The 15,622-nt window shown below is 40.6% G+C and overlaps 1 protein-coding gene across 9 annotated transcripts in view; it reads left to right on the top strand.

Moving 5' to 3' along the window:
• bsna (bassoon presynaptic cytomatrix protein a) overlaps positions 1–15,622 on the top strand; it is a 56,827-nt gene that overhangs the window by 16,099 nt on the left and 25,106 nt on the right. For all 9 annotated transcript variants that reach the window (XM_073911327.1, XM_073911324.1, XM_073911321.1 and 6 more), the window contains exons 2-3: positions 7,623–8,118; positions 10,862–12,064. In XM_073911327.1, the coding sequence (XP_073767428.1) occupies positions 7,623–8,118; positions 10,862–12,064 (1,699 nt within the window). The remainder of the gene's footprint in view (positions 1–7,622; positions 8,119–10,861; positions 12,065–15,622) is intronic.

The raw sequence follows: 15,622 nt of genomic DNA, 5'->3' as shown, positions 1-15,622 counted from the left end.
GAGGAAACACTGAGAACAATTCCTGAATCTGAGATATATAGTTTGGGGAATGTTTGACAAAGACAACCAAAATTCATAGGAGGCAGATCATTTTGACTTCAACTGTATATAAACACACCGCAGTCTATTATATATGTAATAACACTCACTCTATGTTAAACTAATAGATTACAGAGATGTGTCATTGTAAAAATGTAGTAAGTAACATTTATAGTCTCTCTCTCTCTCTCTCTCTCTCTCTCTCTCTCTCTCTCTCTCTCTCTCTCTCTCAGTAGCATTATGCTGAGCTCGTCTGCTGTTGTTTTTTTATTTTTTGTTGCGTGTCCTATTTTTAGCGTTTGGCACAGTAACGCAGCAGCAACAGCGTATACTGTATCTGACTCATTCTCATGATTAAATGTGCTTTAAGTGTGTTATTCGTAGCGCTTCACTCACAAACAACATCGTCAGCTTTAAATAGAGGACAGAAGAGTTCACTTTCAGCTCATTTCACTGTTTATATTGCAGAAATCAACTAATCATGGTTATCCCCTATTTTACTATACTATATTATACTATGCTTTACTATGCTATGCTATGCTGTCCTATGCTATACTATACTATGCTATGCTATGCTATACTATACTTTACTATGCTATGCTACGCTTTGCTATGGTATACTATACTATACAATACTATATTATGCTATACTATAGTATACTATGCTGTGCTATAATATACTATACTATGCTATACTGTGCTATGCTATACTATACTATACTATGCTATGCTAAACTACACTATGCTATGCTGTACTATGCTAAACTATACTATACTATATAATACTATACTAGTCTATACTACATTTTATACTATATACCAGGGGTCACCAATCTCGGTCCTGGAGGTCGGGTGTCACTGCAGGATTTAGCTCCAACTTGCCTCAACACACCTGCCTGGATGTTTCAAGTATACCTAGTAAGAGCTTAATTAGCTTGTTTAGGTGTGTTTGATTAGAGTTGGAGCTATATATATATATATATATATACTAAAATATACTATATACTTATACTCTAAAATATACTCTATACTATAGTATACTATTATAGTGCAAGTATTACACGAATTTACTGCAGAATGTGAACCTCAAATTTGTGAATTTTATTTTTCACTTTGATTTATTGTCTTATTTAGCTTTTGTCTCGTTTCTAGTCCAAATATTTAAAATATTCGAATTAATAATAAATAGTGAAATGAGATTAATGCTGTTTTAATAAAGGAAAATAATGTTGTTTTGGGGCGAAGCAGTGGCGCAGTAGGTAGTGCTGTCGCCTCACAGCAAGAAGGTCGCTGGTTCGAGCGTCGGCTCAGTTGGTGTTTCTGTGTGGAGTTTGCATGTTCTCCCTGCGTTTGCGTGGGTTTCCTCCGGGTGCTCTGGTTTCCCCCACAGTCCAAACACATGCGGTACAGGTGGATTGGGTAAGCTAAATTGTCCTTAGTGTATGAGTGTGTGTGTGCATGTGTGTGTGAATGTTTCCCAGAGATGGGTTGCGGCTGGAAGGGCATCCGCTGTGTAAAAACTTGCTGGATAAGTTGGTGGTTTGCTCTGCTGTGGCGACCCCGGATTAATAAAGGGACTAAGCCGACAAGAAAATAAATGAATGTTGTTTTGTTTTGAGAAATAATGAGACAAAATTAAGTGAGTATTTCCTTAAAACAAGCAAAATAATCTTATTTCAAAGTAAAAGCAAGATTTTGTCCCATCAGCAGATTATTTTGCTTGTTTTAATAAACAAAATAACTAATTAATTCCAAACTGGCCATTTCCAACACTCGTTTCTCTCGCAACAACTAATAAAAACCCAGATTCCAACCCAGGATCCACTGTTTACACTGTCTGTTCAGTCTAGTCCGTTGAGGGTCGCTGTCCTACATATTTCAGTCCAGTATATTTCCTACCCTAACTAAACACACCTGAAGCAGTAAATCATTGTCTTACCAGGCACACGAGAAATCTCCATACAGGTGTGTAGAGGTGACCTGAACCAAGTAAACCAGACACAGACAAAAACAAAAGAAGACTGTCTAATTTAAAGTGCATCCCAGATTGCATCTGCACTATTTTATGCCATTTGTTAGTTTATATAATAGGATTCAAGAAACATGTTTTTTTTTTTTTTTGAAAATGTACCCATGTATAAATTTCTAGAGAGCACAAATTTTGTAGCCAGAGTTACATATGGCTGAATTTCATTTTTAAAACAAACGCTACGGGGCAGTATGACACCGCCGACGGCCTCTGTTTCTTTTCCGCTTACCTCCATGTGGGCTTTACTGCTGTGACCAGTTTGCCCAGTAGCTCGCCGCGTATGTCATCATACTTAAGATGCAGAGAGGAGTTGACTGCAACAACAGGTTACTTAGTGGGTGGGGTGATCGGTCGGTTGGTCAGCCAGTCAGTTAACAGCGGCCTCTAGTGGATTTACGTGTAAACAGCAGCTGTGAATGGCACTCGCTAGAGAAATTTGAGATCCGAAAAAGCACACACAGCGCCCTCTGGTGGATTCCTGAAAACAAAGACTTCAAAAAATAGGTGGTATTGGGGGGCGTTGGATGGCAGAGGGGTGTCGTGGATGAAGGACGAAAGTGAAGAGGGTTGGGAAGCCGCGGAAGAAAGTGAAAGTGAAAGTGAACAGCAGTTGAGGAACGGGAACGGTAAAATGAGGTGCCAGATCAGATTTTAGAGGTTCCGGATCCGGCTTGTTCTAGCACAAACTAAGCCCTGGTTAGGACCCACACAGACCGCAGGTTGAGCGCCACCTGTTGGCCTCACTAGCATCACTTCCAGCATCAACCTATAACTTTCCCATGTGGTCTCCCATCCAGCCCTGCTTAGCTTCAGTGGGCGAACATGTGGGAGTTGCAGAGAGCTGCCGGCTATACATGCATTGCACAGTCGAGTACGACGAAGTACATAGTGTAAAAGTGCATGGTGGATAGTGTGTCACAACTATAGAAGTGTGGCCTATAAGTGTTTTCTTTCTTTTAAAATTCATTTTAAACCTATTTTAACACATATAAATACACTTGCCTAATAAGTATTCATGGTAACAAATAAGCAGAAGGGTGTGGTCAAATGAGTTACCGTAGAGACAATCATAACCAATCACATTACAAACATTAACTTTCTGTCAGCACAGAGAATGAAGGAGAAGTGCTGGACGTCGGATCCTGCCTTTTGCAAAATTGTCTGTGACTTTAACAACAGAGCATCTCATAAAAAACAATCAATCGTTTAAGGGCAAGCATGTTGAAGGTTAGCCAATACGCTGCTGATTCCTAAAACAAGAAGCTATTTCCCACTCAAGCAGTTTATTCAGCGAGGTTACGTCTGACATCTATTAGAAAAAGGCTCTGTTGTGTCCTTTATCATGCACAGGCAAAGCTGTAGTGTTAGCGTTCACTGATTAACTGATCTGAGCTTTTAATTAGCCGTGCCTCTCGCTTGAAATAATAAGCCATGATATCAGGTCTGAGCTACAGCACATAAAGCGTTCAGCTTGACCCGTGCAGTTCAGACTGAGCTCTTCTCCAGCAGCATGACCCGGGTACTTATTCAGAGCCAGTGCCATTATCACAGTTCATTTGTGCAGTGGCTCAGTGGTTAGCACTGTGGCTTCACAGCAAGAAGGTTGCTGGTTCAAGTTCCAGCTGGGTCAGTTGGCATTTCTGTGTGGAGATTGCATGTTCTCCCCGTGTTTGTGTGGGTTTCCTCCGGGTGTGCTCCGGTTTCCCCCACAGTCCAAACACATCCCAGATAGTGAAGAATTTTGGCCCAGATTTGGCATAAAGTTGGTATATCAGGTGTTCATCCGATACAATCTCACCGCAATTCGTAACTTTTTGATTTAATGGCTAGTTCGTAAGAATTCATATGATCTAATTCGTACAATTTAGTACGATTTGCTCATCCCCCAATGACGGTTGGGTTTAGGGGTGGGGTTAGGTGCCACGCCTTCTTTTTTAAAATCGTACAATTTCGTACGACTAAACTTGTTCGAACTTGTACAAATTAGACACTAAACTGACAAAATGTAAAATACTTTTCCTCGTGAGATCAGGCTGGTTCATCCGGCACTGGCATACAGCATGTGGGCCAAACATGGCCCAGGTTTGGTAGATGTGGCACCATCTTCAAGGCTGCACACAAGACTTGGGATATCAAATGTAGTATTTGGACCAGATGTTAAATATTTATATGTGTGCCACGTAAGTTTGGCCTGTCTTGACCCACTTTTAAAATACATTTAAGTGAAGTTTATTCATAAACTAATTTCGAGAGGAGCACGTGATTATGATTGAACACTGCTGGTTCTGCATTAGCATGCATGATCCACCAATCAGGCCATTCCTAACCCACTATAAAGAGCCAGGGTTTTTTCACTACAGTCATCTTCGATTTGAAGAATCCCCCCTTCCACCTCTAACTCTTCACCTTTCCCTCCATAGGGCAGCACGGTGGCACAGTGACTAGCTCTGTCGCCTCACAGCAAGAACGTCACCTGTTCTTGTCCTTTAACAGGCCGGTGGTCGTTTCTGTGTGTAGTTTGCATGTTCTTCCCGTGCTTGCCCCGGGTCCTCCGGTTCCCTTCCACATTCCAAAAACATGCACAAGTAAATTGATAAATCTAAATTTGCATTACAGGTAATCTCATAATACAGCATATCTTTTAATAGCATTCAATTTTTAGTCATCAGCTCTTATCAAGGGGGAGTTGTCGAGATCTACCTGAGCTCAAAGCTCCCCTCTCTTCCTCCAAACGGGAGGGAGCCCAGGGCTCAAGAACCTTCAACACACCGTCAACACACATTTAACTGACTAGAAGGAACTTTACAAGTAAAACTTACACTAACCCCAACTCTACCAGTCTATAATCTAATGAGGATTAGTTGGCATGTAGATGCAATGTAACTTAAATTCAACAAACAGACCATCAAAAAGAACAATCAAGTGCCCTGCAAAGTGCACTCTACAGGATATTCTGTCAGTTTGAAGGGAGCCTATTTCATTGCAATAGCATTTGTGTGTGAATTAATACGGAGGTATATTACGTTACTTCTCTAGTAAGACCCTGCAGAGAATGCTGTCGTGTAGATCCATGAACAAATGTGAAATGAAGGGAAATTCTTGTGAACTGAAGGAGAGGGACTAGGTAGGATGCACACTGCGTAGGGAGCGTGTCAGTCAGCACACATGTCATGCATGGAGCTCTTCTAACGAGCTGATTATCTAAATCAGCTGGGTTACATAAGAGAGACATGCAAAATATGCAGATCAGCGAGGCGTGAGGACCGGGATTGAGAAGCGCTGGTATAGACAGAGATTACAAGCGATAATGATGTGGGCTGCATCTGCAAGCGTAGGCCGCTGACTTGTTGCTTTGCTGTTCTATAAGGCAGTGATTTTGCAGGAAGCGTTTGTGCATGAAGCTTAAAGATTTAATCATGTGCAACAAAATACAGAGAGCTCTGGTGATAATTAAGGGGATGTTTGCGTATTATAATACTAACTTCTCACTAGAAATGAGTGGAAATGTGAGTCTAAAATGTATATTGAGTCTTTACACCTATTATACAACCGGGACAATAAGGTGCAAGATGTGTTTGGCGTGATTTATTGCTATTTTCAAACCAGCGCAACTGTAATTTGCATGTATTGCGCCATGTTGTTTAAATAGCAAATCTATTTGCGCCACTCTGTGGAGTCATGGGTGTGCTGGTCTATAAAGAAGGTGTGTTTTGGCGCCAATAGCCTAGTGGTTAAGTATGCCGACATATAGCACCAAGGTACTCACGGCGACCAAAGTTCGATTCCCGGCTCGAGGTCCTATGCCAATCCTAAAAAAAAAAAGAGGAAGTGTGTTAAGGCGCATTCTTGGAGCGTTGCTGTTCTGAGCAACTGAAATAGAGCGCACTATTAACCAACTAAAAGCTGCTCTAAAGTTCAGCAGAGCGCTTTAGTTATGCACATATCCAAAGTAAAGGAGTAAAGTAAAGAGGCTGAATGGAGGAGGCTCGTTCTTTATCCTCGTGCTGCAGATGCTCTGTTTAACTGTGTTCTCGCTAGTGAAGTGTTCAGATTTTACACTTATAAAGTCGACATGTAAAGAGCAAATGCACCATGGAGCGACACCTAAAGGGAATGAGAGACGAGACTCTGATTGGTTTAATGCAGGTTCTACTCAAAACACACCCAGAACTCATGAAGAGAATCAGCACAGCCCTGTTAGAGCATGCGCCTGCTTCACAGACTGTTTTTTGTATCCTTAAAATAGCAATAGTGAATTCAGACACCTCCTTAATGCTTTTGCGCTGTGCACTTTAGATTTTGTGTCTACATTGATGAAATAGAGCCGTTAATGTTTACACTAATGAAAAGGAAAGCACAGGATTGTGAATTACTCATGGCTGCTTTTGAAACACAGATTCATGAAGCTTTGAAACTTTTACGAATGTTTTGTTAAGAATCTAGGAACTATATAAACATAAGCATATTGGCAACAGTCTTACAACCATATATATTTTTATAATCTTTATTCATTAATTTAATATTAACCTCACCTAATGAGAATGATGAGCACAATGTTTATAGCACAAGACTATTCTTGGTTTAATTTTAGAGACTTGGAGCCTCTTGGAGATTTAATTTTTAATGTATGTGAGTGCCATGAAGATGTCAAAGTGTAATATTGTACCGCAAAATCAATCTGCTGCAACTAACGCTATTCCTGTGATGTTAATCCAGCATAATAGCTCCAGGGGTTGCAAATAAAATATAATAATTAATAAAATATGATAATTCTAATAGTAAAATATGGGAGATTTTTGGAAATCACCAAGCGACCCCCCCTTATTGTCTTACGACCCCCCAGGGGGTCCCGAATCCCTCTTTGAGAACCACTGCATTATTCATTCATTCATTCATTTTCTCGTCGGTTTAGTCCCTTTATTAATCCAGGGTCGCCACAGCGGAATGAACTGCCAACTTATCCAGCAAGTTTTTACGCAGTTGATGCCCTTCCAGCCGCAACCCATCTCTGGGAAACATTTACACACACATTCACACACACACTCATACACTATGGACAATTTAGCTTACCCAATTCACCTGTACCGCATGTGTTTGGACTGTGGGGGAAACCGGAGCACCCAGAGAAAACCCACGCGAAGGCAGGGAGAACATGCAAACTCCACACAGAAACACCAACTGAGCTGAGGTTCGAACCAGCGACCTTCTTGCTGTGGGGCGACAGCACTACCTACTGCGCCACGGCCTCGCCTTCCACTGCATTATGTGATTACTATTTTAAAATGTTTAAAAATTCAGTGTTTGTCCACTGGGGGGCGATCTGTGTAATCCAATAAAACCCAGATGAATCATGCAAGCTCACTGAGATCACCACCTAAGTGGTAAACAGGTTTCTTAGGTGTTTAATCTGATTGCAGATCATATATATTAGTTTGTAGACTTTCTAATGACACATTTATGAAATGAAAAGGAATAATAGTTAGGAGTCTCTTGTTTAAAAAATCCCCACTGGCAATACTCATGTGTTCTCATCTTCTTGTTTTGTCTTATTTAGGTTGGCTGGAGCGGGAGGTCCACCAACAAGTCCAAAACTAGGCTATGGAGCTGGTAGTGATCGAGGGCCGGGTGCTGACTTTGGCACGGGTGGAATGCAAACAAGTGCAAACCCTTACAAAAAGCAAATCCATGATGGACCCAGACATTCCCAGACTACGCCTACGCATCAGTCTCAAATTCAAGCTTCAGCAGGGGGCATGGGAGCCAACCAGAGCCCGGGCCAGCACGCCTCCAGACGCAACCTCCAAGTGGACTTCAGCAGTAGCAGCAGAACGGGACGCTCCCCGTCAGCGTCTCCTGACAGAACTAGTGCACCGACTTCACCATACTCCGTACCCCAGATCGCACCGATGCCTAGCAGTAAACTCTGTCCAGTCTGCAATACAACAGAGCTGACCAATTTTGACGGGTCGCCGAACTTCAACAAGTGCACACAGTGCCACACTACAGTGTGCAACCAGTGCGGCTTCAACCCCAACCCACACCTTACAGGGGTAAGACTTCTGCAGAAATGGGATCTATTTATCAACATCTGTATGACTTGGCATGATGTGAATTTGCCTTGGCAGTAGATATTCGATCATTGTTGCAGATATAGAATGCCAGTCAGAGCTCGGTAGATCATTTAGGAGGAGTAATTAGGCACTGTTTTCAAATGGTGTATTCTTACGACGTAGCGCCTGTTGTTGGTGTGCCAGGGAGAAATCCTCCTCCCGACATCTGACAACAGTTGATCAAACTGGGCTCGGCTCAGTCTGAAGCTCTGCTGAAAGCCTCCATCATCCAGGCACAGTTTCTGGAGGAGTTGATGAACTCACAGAGCTTCTGCACCTCTGAAAGGATCTAGTGGACTCAGACACGGCTCCAAATGAACCAAAGCTGTTTTTCAGCCTTCTTAAAGCACATAAGCACAAATATTCTCTCAATAAAATCCCTGTTAGCCATTTAGCAATGAAGCTAGAGTCACCGGGCAGACAGAAGATGCGAATCCACGTCTGTTGTGAAGTGAACGAAGTGTAAACTCAAAAAATGTTCACGCACCTATTTACGTGCGAATATCGCAATTTATCTGCGCGTTCCTCATCTGGTGTGAACACAACATACTTCATAATTCCCTTAAGGCCAAAAAGTATTATCTGCACCTCAATCCACTAAAAAATGACTCATTCTGTTTGTTTATTTTGTAGATAACTGACCAACAAAAATACATGCAGCTAAAAATACAAATTATACTGAATGAAATTTGCTACAAAAGAGCATTTTCCAACTAAATCAGGCTTTATGAAGTGCTCAAAAATAGTTTCAATGTTTCCTGTTGCTCTGTTGTTTTTTCCGTCTTATTAGGTCACAATCCAAAGTGATTCCAAAATTCACTCTGTGAGTCTTCTTTTGTGTTCTGTGTGTTCTTTTTAACAGATTGTCGCGGTTGTTGTAGCTACCAAATCATATTGACAGGAACAGAAAGGAATCGATTCAATTGTGAATTCGAACTGAAGCATTAGAAAACGTGCAATAGGCTACCATAAAAGGCACAAATTCTACAACCTAAGGGCTCGGACTATTGAAATAAAATGGTCTAAATAAATTGGCCCCTGAGCATATTTCTGAGCTAATTAATATACACCAACAAGTGAGATCTCTTCGCTCTAAGGATCGTCTCTATTTGACAGTTCCACGTTCACGCTAAAAATGTCGAGGTGATAGAGCTTTTTCAATAGCAGCTCCAAGACTCTGGTACGATCTTCCACTTTCCTTAAGAACAGCTTCATCTTTTGAGTCTTTTCAGAGGGCACTAAAAACACTTATTTTCTTTAGTTTTTAATCCTGTGATGTGAGTTTATGTATTTTGGTTTTGTGTATATTTGCATGTGTTTTATGTACAGCACTTTGGTACCCATTGTGGTTTGTTGAAAGCATCCGCTGCATAAAAATGTGCTGGATAAGTTGTCGGTTCATTCTGTTGTGGCGACCCTGGATTAACAAAGGGACTAAGCGTAAAAGAACATTAATGAATGAGTTATTGTTGCTCAAACGTGTGAGCATTTTAGTGACTTTTCCACATTATCTATTGTAGAGAAATTGTTAATGACGATACTATTGTTTACAGCTACAGTGGCACCGCCAGTATTTTGGAACCATAGTAATGTAATAATCCCATACTATCAGTAAACTGTGCAACCCTAGTTGGTGGTTAATTCCGCTGTGACAACCTCTGATAAATCAGGGACTAAACCGAAGGACAATGAATGAATGAATAAATTAATAAATGAATGATTAAATTAATGATTGAATGATTGATTGAATGAATGAATGGATGAATGATTGAATGATTGAATGATTGAATGAATAATTGATTGAATGAATGAATGAATGAATGATTGATTAAATAAATGAATGAATGAATGAATAAATGAATGAATGAATGATTGAATGAATAAATGAATGAATGAATGAATGATTGAATGAATGAATGAATGAATGAAGGATTGAATGATTGATTGAATGAATGAATGAATGAATGAATGAATGATTGAATGAATGAATGAATGATTAATTGAATGAATGAATAAATGAATGAATGAATGAATGAATGAATGAATGAATGAATGAATGATTGATTGATTGAATAAATGAAAAATAAATGATTGAATGATTGAATGAATGAATGAATGAATGATTGAATGAATGAATGAATGATTGATTGATTGAATAAATGAATAAATGATTGAATGATTGAATGAATGAATGAATGAATGATTGAATGAATGATTGAATGAATGAAGGATTGAAGGATTGAATGAATGAATGAATAAATAAATAAATAAATAAATGATTGAATGATTGAATGGATGAATAAATGATTGAATGATTGAATGGATGAATGAATGAATGAATGATTGATTGAATGAATAAATGAATGAATGAATGAATAAATAAATAAATGATTGAATAACTGAATGATTGAATGGATGAATGAATGAATGAATGAATGAATGAATGAATGAATGAATGAATGAATGAATGAATAAATGAGAATAAGTTGGCAGTACAATGCAAAGTATTGTCAACAAAGTCTGTTGGAACCATCATAATAAAGTGAGAGCTACATGCCTGAACTCTGCACATTGTGCGATTTATGAAATGCCTAATCTTTAGTCCGTAGCCAATTAGTTTTAGCCAAAGGCAATCAGAATGATGTATATCTGTCTCTGAGTACTGCCTTTATTTCATTAACAGGTCAAGGAGTGGCTCTGTCTAAACTGCCAAATGCAGCGGGCTTTGGGAATGGACATGACAACACCACGGTCCAAGAGTCAGCAGCAGATACATTCTCCCTCTCATCAACCCAAGCCTGACCCAATACCCAAGACCCAGCCCTCAGCGCAACCCACACCACAGATACAACCCCAAATGCAGACACAGATGAAAATTCAGCCACAACCACATCCACAACCTCAGCCACATCAGCAGCCTCAGCCACATCCACAGCCACATCCACATCCACAACCTCAGCCACATCCACAGCCTCAACCTCATGCTGTTTCTGGGATCCAAAGACAGACTGGCCCTACTGGACCTAGCCAGACTGGATTTTACAGCGGGCCACAAACTGGACTCCAAACACAAAAAGAGCCACCACAAGCAGGACATTTACAATCAGGTTACCAGTCAGAGCCCCAAAGGCAAGTACTGGGACCAAAAAGTCCAGAAAGGGGGCCCCAAATAGGACGTATTCCTCATCCGGGTGCGGTGCCTTTACCTGGTTTAGCAAAGGCACAGTCACAGTCGGATCTCGGACGTGGATCTCCGGTGCGGATTGGAAGTCAACCGGATCGAACTCGAAGTGCTGGAAGCTCCCCAGCTCATCATGCACCATCCCATGATCCACCTCAGGATGGTCTAACTAAGCTGTTCGGTTTTGGGGCTTCCTTACTAAACCAGGCGAGCACTCTTATTTCTGTCGATCCTCTTACTGGATCCTCACAGCCGTCGCCTGCGCGGAACCAGAGTGCGCAGGGGACAAAGGTGATCTTTAGTGATGCTAATTCTGGAGCTAGTGCAAAAACCACAGCAGGACCTCCTGGGGCTTTCAAAACAGGTCCAGGAGGAGTTACAGTGCCCAAAGGCCCCGGAGCCCCTCTGCAGAAACAACCTCCGCAGCAGAATCAGCAACAGCAGCAACAGTCACCGATGCACCATCAAAAAGGCCCAAAACCACAGCAGTTGGCAGGACAGCACCAGACCGCACTGCAGCAGCAGTCTCCACTGAAACAGCCTCTAACACAGCCGGTCGTCCAGAAACCTGAGGTCACCTGCCCACTGTGCAAGACTGCCTTCAATGTGTGGTCCACAGAGGCTCCAAACTACAGGTCCTGCACCCAGTGCCACACTGAGGTCTGCAATCTGTGTGGCTTCAATCCCACACCACATCTGGTGGAGGTAAGGAGGTGCACGTGTCTTATCCATGAATGTCATTTGTATTGCTTGTTTTAGGGTGCGTTCACACCTGTAGATCGATTGTTTTGTTCTGAAACTGGGGTTAAAATGGTTGTGCTTCGTTTCACATGGCATCTAAATGGATCAAAATTATTAAAACAAGTCACATGCTCATGAACTCTCCTCACACTGGCCAGAGTTTGGTTTGTTTTCCGGGATTCCACCCGATCAGCTGTCATATGCCATTACTTTCATTATGACGATGAGAAATGAGGCATTATCAGCGGAAAGGTGCACTTTAATTTTGAACGGTGCCACCCACAGACATCATCATCACCAAAAGAATTTCTCAAACCCAGCCTCATTTCAATTGTCAAGGGTTGTAAACAGGGCTTTACATTAACACCCGCCAACCCACCAAATGCAGGTAGATTTCAGCTTTGGCGGGTTAGACAGCCGCTCCCACTAGCCAATTTGGCAGGTTGGAAATAATGTTTACTTAAAGTTTTCTTAAAGCAGGGTTCGACAATAAGGATGGCCCAATATGCGTGCAAATGTGATCTTAGAATCGAGAAGCAGCATGACTGACAACAATAACTGTGTTCACGCGAGCAAAAGCAGGTGAATACCTTATGAGAGGATGATTACTCGCGCACAGGTGATGTGATGCATGCGACTGTTAAAAAGCCTGTGCGCTCCCGTTTACTTGCGCGACTAGTGCGATCGGTTCTCTCTGAAAAAGACTAGACAAACAGCGATGCTCGTGTAAACAGTAAACCTTTTGTAAGCAGCAGCAGCAGTCCCTGCTTTCATTTGAATTATTCTCAGGCACGTGATCATCCTTACATTCTTTTCAATATTATATTTGTGCATCTAGCAAAATAACCTATGATAACGGTCCAAAAACTAGTACGCCCAAATGTATGTTATAGAGAAATATCAAATTAAATTTATAAAAGAAAAAAATCAAAAGAAGCAAAAAAAAAAAAAAAAAAGGAAAAATTTGTTGAATTTCTGTTGGTTGTAATTTCTTTTTGCAATATTTTGCTTGAATTTAATTGTATTATCTTTCCAATTCTCAATATGTTTGGTGAGTAAAATATTATTGTAATAAATCTCTGTTCTCTGTAATAATAAATCTATTTGTTTAGTAAATCTGTTTTGTTTAAATGCACTAAAATGCATGGCCTATACTGAGAAATAGAGAGCAATATTCATCTTCATAATGGGGTGACCTCAATTATGCTGAACACTAGAGATGTCCACTTCAAGAAGATGTTTTGTTAACTAAAAAGTAATAATTCATGAGTTTGAAGTAATTCATTTTCTGTTTTTTGTTTGTCTTTTTCAATTGTATATATATATATATAAATACAGTTGAAGTCAGAATTATTCACCCCCCCATTGATTTTTTTATTTTCTTTTTTAAATATTTCTCAAACGATGTTTAACAGGGCAAGGAAATGTTCACAGTATGTCTGATAATATTTTTTCTTCTGGAGAAAGTCTTATTTGTTTTATTTCGGATAGAATAAAAGCAGTTTTTAATTTTTTAAACACCATTTTAAGGTCAATATTATTAGCCCCTTTAAGCTATATTTGTTTTCGATAACCAACAGAACAAACCATCGTTATACAATAACTTTCCTAATTACCCTAACCTGCCTAGTTACCTTAGTTAGGCCTTTAAATGCCACTTTAAGCTGTATAGAAGTGTCTTGAAAAGTATCTAGTCTAATATTATGTGCTGTCATCATGACAAAGAGAAAGTAAATCAGTTATTAGAGATGAGTTATTAACACTATTATGATTAGAAATGTGCTGGAGAAATCTTTATTCAGTAAAACAGAATTTGGGGCAAAAATAAACAGGGGGGTGAATAATTCTGACCAACTGTATATGCACCTATAACAGACTGATGTGTTCATGTGCAAAGTGAAATCTGTGTGTGGGCAAAAATCTATCTGTGTCATTAAATTTGCTCTGAAACGGAAATTAGGATTGTTCTCTTTCTCTGTATTGTGAAATGAGCAAGTAATAAAGTGTGTGAATTTGTCCTTGGGGAGCTGATTGAATCAAGATGAGCGTTGTTGAGTGCCAGCTTGCTCTCAGTTGTGGAGGATTTTACTGTCCACTAGAGATATGTGGCCTCAGAAATCTAGAAGCTGCACGAAATTGAATGATTGATGCTTTTAGTTAAGAAACTTGACAGTGAGACACATCAAAGGAAGATCTAAGTTCTGCTGACTGACACTGAGACAGTTTTAAAAGCTCCCAAAATACTTTTTACATGTACTACAGGTGGATGATACAGCAGTGATACAGCAGTCTTGTCCTAGCCTTTCAGAGGGGCTCCTTGTCAGTGTGTTCATGACCTCCATGTTATCCCACACACCCATGCCTATGCCAAATATATGAAGACAGTGCTGATGACTTGTGTATTTCAGGTTTGTTAGTGCTTTAGGAGAGTCTGAGTGTGTTAGACACATACTGGCACATATGGAGATCCCAGCAGGGTTTGAGCCCTCGGCCGACATCACTTAATGATTTGACCAGCTTTGCATAGCGGAATGATTTATCTGAATGACAGGATTATATTAAACAGTATGCTGAATTAATCAAAATCTGGCGCACGCTGCTAAATGTCCTAAAGCCGAAGCTCAGAGTGTTGCTCTGATTTGTTGCTCCTTGACCTCAAAGGTCACAGAAGAGCACATGAGTTTGCTCACAGCACTGGAAACCTACTGGGCAAACATTGTGAAACTGAAAATACTCTATATGTCACGTTCACACGCTATTGGCAGTGCTGGGGAAGCTGCTCTGAAACTGTAGCTTGATAATCTACAAGCTGCTCATCACCTGAGGACACAGTTTAGCCAAGTGAAAATTCTGTCATCGTTTACTTTCCCTTCACATGTATCAAACCGTCTTGAGTTTCTGTTGGAAGATACACAAAGGAAGATATACTGAATAATTCTGGAAAAAAAAGGGCGGCACAGTGGTTAACACTCTGGCCCCACAGCAAGAATGTCGCTGGTTTGAGTCCCGGCTGGGTCCGTGTTGGTGTGGGTTTCCTCCGGGTGCTCCGGTTTCCCCCACAGTCTAAACACATGCGCTATTTTACATCTTGTAAAAGGGGGGAATTATAATGTTTGTTACTCTGCCCTACTGAAAAAACAGCTTAAACCAGCCTAGGCTGGTTGGCTGGTTTTAGCTAAGGCAAGGCAAGGCATTTCATTTATATAGCACATTTCATACACAGTGGCAATTCAAAGTGCTTTACATAAACACGAATAAAAGAAACAAGTAAAATAAAAATAAAAACAAATAATAAAAATGCGTAAAAACAAAACAAAACATAAAAACAGGTAAAATGTGATATAAAAGAATGAAGAAGAAGAAAAAACATGATAGTGCAATCTGTCGGACGCAGCACAGTGCTCATTCAGTAGCTGGTCAACCAGACTCGTTTTAGAGGGGTTTTGGCCACTTCCAGGCTGGTTTCCAGCCATTTCCAGCCTGGTCTTAACTGGTCAGGCTGGGAGGCCAGCTAAAACCAAC

The sequence above is a fragment of the Danio rerio genome, chromosome 8 (genome assembly GCF_049306965.1).
Source record: "Danio rerio strain Tuebingen ecotype United States chromosome 8, GRCz12tu, whole genome shotgun sequence".
Classification (NCBI taxonomy): domain Eukaryota; kingdom Metazoa; phylum Chordata; class Actinopteri; order Cypriniformes; family Danionidae; genus Danio; species Danio rerio.
This window is presented reverse-complemented; position numbering and strand designations above follow the sequence as displayed.